The 9,815-nt window shown below is 42.4% G+C and overlaps 1 protein-coding gene across 2 annotated transcripts; it reads left to right on the forward strand.

The window, feature by feature from the left end:
* Positions 1 to 1,247: 1,247 nt before the first annotated feature.
* mtfp1 (mitochondrial fission process 1) lies at positions 1,248 to 9,239 on the forward strand. 2 transcript variants are annotated; one of them, XR_002473468.2, is made up of 6 exons: positions 1,248 to 1,395; positions 4,370 to 4,497; positions 4,826 to 5,058; positions 6,081 to 8,512; positions 8,684 to 8,926; positions 9,036 to 9,239. XR_002473468.2 is itself a non-coding variant. In XM_021602393.2 (4 exons), exons 1-4 carry the CDS (start codon positions 1,326 to 1,328, stop codon positions 6,151 to 6,153), a joined length of 504 nt encoding a protein of 167 aa, XP_021458068.1. In that variant the 5' UTR covers positions 1,248 to 1,325; the 3' UTR covers positions 6,154 to 8,634. The 2 variants fall into 2 exon arrangements, 1 of the variants encoding a protein (XP_021458068.1); XM_021602393.2 differs by lacking the exons at positions 8,684 to 8,926; positions 9,036 to 9,239 and having other exon boundaries at positions 6,081 to 8,634.
* Positions 9,240 to 9,815: the final 576 nt, after the last annotated feature.

Raw genomic sequence — 9,815 nt, forward strand, 5'->3', positions numbered from 1 at the left:
CAGTGGAATAATGTGCAAAGTAGAAATAAAAATAATGGGGTGCAAAGTAGAAATAAAAATAATGGGGTGCAAAGGAGCAAAATAAATAAATAAAATAAATAAATACAGTAGGGAAAGAGGTAGTTGTTTGGGCTAAATTATAGGTGGGCTATGTACAGGTGCAGTAATCTGTGAGCTGCTCTGACAGTTGGTGCTTAAAGCTAGTGAGGGAGATAAGTGTTTCCAGTTTCAGAGATTTTTGTAGTTCGTTCCAGTCATTGGCAGCAGAGAACTGGAAGGAGAGGCGGCCAAAGAAAGAATTGGTTTTGGGGGTGACCAGAGAGATATACGTGCTGGAGCGCGTGCTACAGGTGGGTGATGCTATGGTGACAACCGAGCTGAGATAAGGGGGGACTTTACCTAGCAAGTAATTAAATACAGGACAAAACCCAAATGAGATGGCACAAGCCAAACCGAGTGGGGTGACAGCGGAGCACCCAGGCGGAGAGGCTAGCTAGCTAGATGCTCCAAGCTATTGAATAGCTGTGGGTATATTTCTGCACTTATACACTCTAACATAGAGCTCTTACCAAGCGAATCCTCTCTGGAATCAACTGAGAAAAGGAAGAGAAGGGAGTAGTGTGGCAGCAGCTATTTAAGGGGGTCAGCCAAAGCACTAACGAGTATCCTACAGAGTGGAATGATACCATATTCGAGTTATCCAATATAGTGCTACATAACACTAAATCATCACGCCTAAACAAAGATTAGGGATAAACTGACAAGATACTACATGTCTCTACGCCCTAACAATGGGAGTCGTTGTCCACAAAGAGGCATGGCTCCAAAGGGTTGTTGACGTCAACTGCCGAAGCTATGCTACAAGCCTCATGCAATGATAATGCATAGCCATCTCGAGACAACTCCCATATAAAATGTTTTTTCTCAAAGTTGGTGGGTGAAACAACGAAAAAACGCCACCTGTTGGAGGGAGACAGATTTTCCACCGAGTTGAGTCTCTCTCTTCCTATATCCGCTAACTTCCGGCATATGAATTATGTAAATTGTCATCAGGGACTATCTAGAAATTCTTAACTTTTGTCACGGGACTCGAACTTTATCCATCTGTGGAAGATTCAATTTGTAAATGTATACTGGTTGATTATTAAGATAATAGGCCTAATAGTTTACCAATAACAAATGTGAAGTCAGACAAATACAGTAGGCTTTTTTCCCTTTCTGAAAAGCACCATACAGTCTTAGACACTCCCTCGGTGTGGCGCATTGCAAGACTTGACTCGCAGCTTCTAGTTGGGACTCTATCTACATGGGGTTAAAGACGAAGCATGGATCAAATTCAAGAAAAAACAAGCAAGGAGGTCGATATTTATCGTGACACATGGGTCCGCTTCTTAGGTATGCAATAAAAGTGGTGTTTTTGGATGTCTTAAACCAGGGGGGTGTCCCCATCACGCTAAGAACAAGCGTAAACTAGTAGAACAAGCTCGAGCTGGGTTGCTAGCACGTGAGCTATCCAGTTTTACGTCTGAATATGAACGACTTATAAATAGATGCTCTATACTTTACGTGATATTGTTTTGTAATGGCTGCATTCGACCAATTCAAAGCTAAGCAACCCGATCAAATACCAATGTATTCAAATAACGTTAGCTAGCACTCTAATACCTGCCTTCAAACAGCTAGTTAGGTTAGTGGGTTGGGTAAATTGCATGGCACTTCCTAGTAGTGATTCATTATTGACAAATAAGTAAATGCTCATCACATATTTAAGCACCAGTTCCATTGAAATGATACAATGTCTGGAATCTCAGCGTAGTAGGCCTGATAGCTACATTTAATATACTGACCTTCGAGTCAAAACTGTACAGAGGATATCTGTTCCTCATTGTCATAAGGCAATCAGGTTGATTTCAAGCTAAATGGGCCTTCTACATTTATTTTAAGGGATAAATAACACTAGCCATTGTGCAATGCGTTGACATTTTCTGCTGGGTTCTTATTGGCTGGGGTTGACATTGAAATGTGCTATGTTACTAAAATAAACCCCAGGGCCAGCTGCAAATTGGTGACTGTTATGGCCTGCATGCACAGCGCTCTATCTCCTCTAACACTGACTCTGACTGGTTCTCCCCTTGCCTTCTCCCTGGCTTTCTCACACACGTAAACATTTAGCATACAACTACTTCTTTATGTTTATCAAATGAAACATCTTTATAGCATTATAATGAACTCCAATCAATTATTGATAAGTGTATTGTAAAGCACATTCAGTAGCCTACATAGTTAGAAATGACAATGTTAGAGAATCTGTTCAGAATGTATTGTTGTTCTGCTGTATGAGTAGTGTAACCTGTCCCAGAAACAGATTCACTGAAGTAACAATTTTGTTTAGTGCTGCCAGTGTGTTAGCACAAGCAGGGCTCTAAATTAACTTTTTCTTTGGTAGGCTGGTCCCAGATCTGTTTGTGATTTTGAAACCCACGTCAGTGTGTTGCTAATAGTATAGCCCATAACCGGGCTCATCTGATTGCAAACACGTGACTGCCCTCCTTGACAACTTACAAACCAGTTGAACCATAGAAAAAAAATGACATTTCAAGCTAGCTGTGGAGTGAGTTCTGAACTCCACTACACTATCATTCTAGCTCCTTTTGACACCAAACACGACATTGGCATAATAATGAGTGGTGAGAATGACTAGAATGTCAGAAAAATAGACTGGGGTACTCAGGCTATAGCACTGATGCTCCCAACTTATAGCACTGGTGCCCCCCGCACCAAACAGTATAGGAGCACTATAAAAGGTTATGCCTATCCTAACTTTTGAAACACATCTCCTGGAGTAGCTAACCAGTACCTTTCCTTTCTTCCAATATCATCTTAAACCATAGCCTACTGGTCATTGGTCACGTTACCAGGTTGTTAGCCAGCTAAGTAGCCTTACCAGGTAAAGGTACCAGGTAAACAAATACACCACATCTCCTAAACACCTGCTTGTTGAACATCTCATTCCAACCCCCCCCCTTTGCTGCTATAGGCTTTCCACAAGATGTTGGAACATTGCTGTGGGGACTTGCCAGCACTGATGTTTGGTGACTAGGCCTAGCCTTCCAATTCATCCCAAAGGTGAATTGGCTGGGGTTGACATTGGAGTCCTAGCCCGAAACTGCCCTAGACCGTTATTCCTTCTCCACTAAACTTTACAGTTGGCACTATGCATTCGGACACTATGCATTCGCCAAACCCAGATTTGTCCGTCGGACTGCCAGATGGTGAAGCGTGATTCCACTCCTCCAGAGTCCAATGCTTTACAACACTCCAGCCGACGCTTGGCATTGTGATGTCCGGAAACCCAACTGCTCAGAAACCCATTTCATGATGCTCCATGACAAACAGTTATTTACACAGAGGTTACTTCCAGAGGCAGTATGGAACTCTGTAGTGAGTGTTGCAACCGAGCAGTTGTTCCTCCTAGATGTTTCCACTTCCCACAATAACAGCACTTACAGTTGACCAGGGCAGCTCTAGCAGGGCAGAAATTTGACAACCTGACTTGTTGGAAAGGTGGCATCATACAAAGTCCCTGAGCTCTTCAGTAAGGTCTTTATACTGCTACTGGTCTTTTACTAGGCAAGTCAGTTAAGAACAAATTCTTATTTTCAATGACAGCCTTTTTGGGCAGAACTTCAGCCCGGGGATTTGAACTTGCAACCTTTCAGTTACGAGTCCAACACTCTAACCACTAGGCTACTCTGCTGCCCCATGCGTGCCTGCCGCAGGCAGATTGCATGGCTGTGTGCTCGATTTTATACACTTGTCAGGTGTACAGGTGTAGCTGAAATAGCCCAATCCACTCATTTGAAGGGGTGTCCACACACTATATACAAAAGTGTATCTCTCATATAACCTTGTGTCGTGTGTAAAGGCCTACAGACCTGACGCTGTGTAATGTTTTCCCACAGGGTGGCAGTACAGCTTCAGCAGCAGCCAACACAGCAGGAGGAGCTGTGTAAGCGTTTAATGACAGACCAAGGGCATTATTAGTCATTCCAACCCTGTTGGAGCGGACAGTGCATATTGCTCCAAAGGTCACCGCCCATTCTATGGAACGAAACGTGTCAGGGGGGTTATTGCTACTACCCACAGCCCCAAACAAAAGTGAAAATTAATGTACCCCCCTTTACATGGCAGAGGTCCAAGAGGGAAATTTGGAATTATTATTCTAATACATTTTGTTTTACCTCAGGCCCCTAGCTCTGATCCGGTGGGGGTTGACTATGATTTGTTTAGAGGCCTCTCACAACAGTGAGGCAGTTAAAGCCTTAATTGCGCTTGTATCTTACCCTGTCATGTTGTCTTGTGCCCACAGGCTATGCCAACGAGGTGGGAGAGGCCTTCCGTGCCCTGGTGCCAGTGAGTGCTGTATGGGCCACATATGCAGTTGCCACCGTGTATGTTTCCGCTGATGCTGTGGACAAGGGGAAGAAGGCTGCCGTGGTAAGGAAGGAGGACATTTTGTAAAAGCAAAGCTCTGTTCTCATTCTTATACTGTCTTCATTTGTATTGATATGAGCTACCATTATTTTAAGGGGTCATGGAATTATTGCTCCGTGAAGCATTTATATTATGAACTTGAGTTTCCAAAAATGTAGAGAACACATACTTCCAAATTACATTGCCTTTTTCAACGCATACATAAGTAAATGGAGCTTTTCCAGAAAATCCCTAGAGAATGTGTCATAGAACAAAACTCAACTCCCACCCTGAAACATAAAGTGGTCTGAAGCACAGAATGTCACACTCTATGTCTATCCCTGTGCTGTAGGAGCATGGTGACAACCCAGGGAAGACAACCAAGGTGGCTGTAGCAGTGGTGGATACGTTTGTATGGCAGGCCCTGGCCTCGGTCGCTATCCCAGGCTTCACCATCAACCGTGTGTGTGCCGCCTCTCTTTACCTCCTGGGCAGAACCACGCGCCTGCCTCTCTCCGTACGCAAGTGGACCACCACGGCCATCGGCCTCTCCACCATCCCCTTCATCATCCACCCCATCGACAGGTTTGTGTTGGTGGGTGAGGGTGTTCGATAGTGAAGAAAATGTTTGTCTGAATGTGTGCCAGATATGTGACAGGGAGGCAGTGAAGGGGTGTGTGTTTGAGAAAGAAAGAACCTGAATGTGAGCGGGAGGAAGAAATAACAGTAGCGTGTGTACTTTGGCACGTTTTCCCATCAATGTTTATGGTCCCAAGTGTGCCAAGGTATTAGCCTGCAGTTAAATGTCTCAGCCTGAATGTGTTCCCCAGCTCATTGAGAGGAAAAATCCACACATTACCTTAGAAAACAGCATTACATTTTTTAAATCTATGCATCATTTTGAGTGTCCAATTAGGAGTTGCACACCATAATGTATTTTAAAAATTTTATTTTTTAATGTGGTGTTAGATGTGTAGCCACCATTTTTATTTATCTGAATCCATTGTTGAAGAGAGGTAGGTGTATTCAGGGTCTGGTTTTTTGGGAGGGATGGGGGCATTCCCCATCTTGGCTTCTGCCATCCCCCAGCTCTGAATGGCTGGTTATATTTAATCCCCGGTGCGGATGGACTTCCCCTACCTCTGGTAGGCATTACATTTATTTACAGACATAAATAACGGATCATTTGCTTCTGAAGACATTTCTGTTATGTTTTATCACAGGAATGGTTTGATTAGTCTGGAAGCCCGCAATTTGGGCAGCACATGGATTTTCTCAAACGGCTGATTGTTGAGTTGCACGGTTGTCAGTGAACAGCAGTTTAAATAGGTCAGCATGCGATTTCTGAAAATATGGGAAACTCTAAATATTGACTCCACCGTTTACAACTGGAGTATCTTGCATGGCTGTGAGATATAGCCTACGCCCATTTGCGGTGAGTGCATAGCACATTCATATCTATAGGCTTATATGTACTTGATGAGGTCTAGGGAGCCAGGAGACTTTAAACCCCCCCCCCCCCCCCCCCCCCCCCCAGTGTTTGAGGTGAGGTCCCATCCTTGCTACATTCTAACCTTAAAGCCGTTCTCCTTCTTTGTGCTCCACAGGGGAGTGGACTTCCTGCTGGACTCCAGCCTGCGTAAGGTCTACGGTCAATCTGCAGGAGAGAGGCATGACTAATAAGCACCACGACCACCCTGCAACCTGGTCCTAGTGTCCCTGGCCCGGACAGGTTAGCTCCACCAGGAAATTGACCCCACCCACCCTCTGTCCCAGACAGCACTTCCTCCCAAGCCATCTGAAAACTCTGCTGATCACTCTACTGTAACATCACTGTGAAGCACAAAGCCAATACAGCAGGGTTACTCCACTCCAGTTCTCCAGGGCCACTGTACTGTCTGCCACTTGTCTATGCCCCTCTGTTTATTCCCATCTTTTCATTTTAAACTCCAAGTTAGGGGGACCTATGTTTCTTTGGCCAGTCAATGACTTAGAATCAGGGAGAAAAGGGATCCAATAGACAGTGTTGCCCTCCAGCACTGGAGTTGAATACCTGTGGCTGCTACTGGCCTGCAGAGCCCACCTGTTCATTTTCAGACCTCCACTTGGCATGTATCCAGGTAACTCTTGATGTTAGCCATATTTGGGAATATTCGGGTCACTGTCCTTAGACCTGGCATTAAGGCCCTATTTTCATTACATGTTAACATCTACCTTTGTTTTTGTTTATTTCTGCCTCAAAAATAATGTCTTGTACGGTTGTCTGTCACTTTGAATAGATATTTACAGAGTATATTGTGATGCACTTCAATGTTCAGTCTTGAGATTAACCTGAGTGCTTCTTGTCATTTATTACAGAGGTGAACTGAATAGATGTAAGAATTCTTGAGGTTTTGGTTGGCTCTAAAGATTCAGTTACTTTGGTAGCATCTAAGGCATAGAAAGTACTGTAATAGTTGTGTAACATGCCCTATGCAGAATGCATATGAAGGGAATATGCATAAAATACTGTAATTATTGCCAAATATTTAGGCTACTCTGGAAGAGAACCCATCAGTATACAAAGCTGTGCTGCAATATGCAAGGAATCTGAGTCATCTTATTCAAAAATGGGAAATGCTATTGGAATATGTAAATCAGGGCGCTCCAATTCTGTTCCTGGAGAGCTACTGTTGTGTATGTTTTTGCTCCAACTCTAATCTAGCACACCTGATTCTAATAATTAGCTGGTTGATAAGCTGAATCAACTGGGGTTGGTTTTAAAACAGGTTGGAGAGCCCTGATGTAAATTAATGTGATATACTTAATTGGGAAATGTTGCCAATTGTTCATACACCAGAACAAATATTTAGCAATACTTTTCATTTAACTTCTCAGTTATAAGTCAACTTCTGTATATTTAATATATTGATTACTTAAAAATGTTTTGTCACCAAAATGCAACATTTTTGTGATATGTTTGAATTTTTTTTTCTAATTATTTCCCCACTTAGTCACATAATCAATTTCATATTTCGATATCAATATATTTTCATGCTGGAAACAAGGGAATGTTTAACTGTTGTTAATTTCATAATATGTTTGTTTTAGACTTAAAATTCAAATATGTTTTCAAACCTGCTACTGATGTACATGTACATTTTCTTTTAGTTGTCAGAGAAATTGAAAAAAATGTTCTTTGACAAAATGATAGTAATTTATCATCGAAAGTGAAAGTAATACTGCAATGGGCAGCTATTTAGCTATCCCCTACTCTGAAACTGTTTAAAAATATATACTGTAGAAAAACAATATCCTGTATTGTATACATTTTTTTTTTCCTGTGCAAACAATTGAACATATTCAACATGTTTTTAAGTTTATCAGTGAGAATACGTTTCTTCATATGTATTCATTTGACACTTGTTTAAATGAAACAGCAACCCCTCATATGCAGCCAAAACACTGTCGCAAATACCCGTAATGTACTTGAACCTTCATAAATCCATACCACAGTACAACATTCCTCATGCTGTGGTGTCAGAAAAAAAGGAGTAACTATGGATGTGTTATGACACACTCATTGGCAACAAGTAGCACAGAACTGTCTCAGTAGCGTTCCTCTGGGGAATATGATTGACAACTCTCACAAAGAGATATTGTTGTGGAATTGTGTTCGTGGTTTGACAATAAGGTCTAACAAGTTGTACAAATTGATGTATTGATTTTAAACAACATTGCACATATTTTTCTCAATGCAGCCAGTCACAGCTTTTATTCCCTGTAGATTGTACGGCCACAACATACATTTACCAATAAAATGCCCACAGTGCCACTGTCAAAGCCAATCACATCAATGACCTCAACGAGCCAAGATTCTAGTTTAAGAAATTTGTCGTGATTGAGTAAGTGATCCACAGCTGACAGCAATTATTTTGATTAGGTGCATTAGCTCATAAAAAGTCCAGGTGGTCTGAGTGCTGGCATATTGTCAGAAAGATGTTGTTTATCCACAGTGTGCTGTTCTTGATGCTTGTGGCCACAGCTGTGGCCCAAACAGGTATGCTAACATATTTGATAACTTGCTAAATGTTTGTGTAAGGTCTGCCTTGAAAATGTTTAAAGTTTGGATTCATTTTAATTTTGCTAATATGGAAACCAATTAAAAGTTGGACAACATTCTAAATGGGTAGTTAAAATGACTCAGTGACACTCCTTCCACCTACTGTAGGAGTTCCACGAATAAGATACAGGGTAGACCAGTGGACCATCTCTGTGGAGACTCCACAGAGTTATGACTCAGATGAGCTTCAGCCCTATGACTCAGATGAGCTTCAGCCCTATGACTCAGATGAGCTTCAGCCCTATGACTCAGATGAGCTTCAGACTTATGCCTCAGATGAGCTTCAGCCCTATGAGTCGGATGAGATCCAACCCATTGGATCAGACAAGTCTCTTGGTGCCGATGAACAAGGTGAGCTGATGTTTTCTCAATCAATCAATAATCCCCTTTAGTGTGTTTGCGAAACTGTGGTTTGTAGTTTAGGCCATTTGACTCATTGAAAATACGTTATATTTTTCAGGTGCGCTGATTGAGTCTCCAGTCTGGGTTCTGTTTCTGGTGGTCCCTATGGTGTTATTGACTGCTATGGGAGCTCTGGCTGTGGGTTACTACCTGTGTGTGTGGAGGGGAGGCAGACTAGGCTACCGGCCCCGCAGAGACCTCTTGACAAACGTTTAACCAATTTGCTTTCTGTTTGGTTTGAAAATAAATGTTAGTTCCCTGACTCCTGCATCTTGTAAAACCATACTGCTGTGTATGTCCATTACATGACACAAACACAAGACCTCGTAGCAGTCCCAGTAGCAAGCGATTCCCTGACAGGAAACTACATGGCACAACGCATGCCAAATCTGGACCTAGGCAGTTCTAGGTTGTCAAAATGGTTTTCTTTGGGATACACGTTCACCTTATGTTTCTGTTATGTTAGGGTTGTTGGTAAGCTGTCATTTAGGACAAACTCATTGACTTGTTTTGGTGTTGCATTCAGGTGACTGACCTGATTGCGAAACATTACTGTGATAAAGACTGCAATCCAAAGGTTTTCTTTATTTGATGCTGATTTTCAGAGCAACTTTAAAAAGATACCCTTGCATACCACCAGGGGTCGTTTTGTTCTAGTATCACTAGGGATATTGGCGGTTTAAACTATCTGTATATAGAACAGATGGCATGGGACCGCATCAGACACTCACTACCGGTTTTTTCTTCCCTCAAACTCTGCTCCCAGGCAGTCGCTGTTTTTATTTTCCCACTGGTCTAGCATCCCTCATTATCAGAACTGTTGCGATTGGCAGGTTGA

Source organism: Oncorhynchus mykiss, chromosome 5 (assembly GCF_013265735.2).
Source record: "Oncorhynchus mykiss isolate Arlee chromosome 5, USDA_OmykA_1.1, whole genome shotgun sequence".
NCBI classification, from domain to species: Eukaryota; Metazoa; Chordata; class Actinopteri; order Salmoniformes; family Salmonidae; genus Oncorhynchus; species Oncorhynchus mykiss.

What these genes read in the sequence shown, in the direction of transcription:
- mtfp1 (XM_021602393.2), top strand. Translation starts at nt 1,326, where the DNA reads ATGGATCAAATTCAAGAAAAAACAAGCAAGGAGGTCGATATTTATCGT. An exon ending in CACATGGGTCCGCTTCTTAG is followed by an intron (nt 1,396 to 4,369) that starts GTATGCAATAAA and finishes TTGTGCCCACAG; the next exon opens with GCTATGCCAACGAGGTGGGA. An exon ending in ATCATCCACCCCATCGACAG is followed by an intron (nt 5,059 to 6,080) that starts GTTTGTGTTGGT and finishes TGTGCTCCACAG; the next exon opens with GGGAGTGGACTTCCTGCTGG.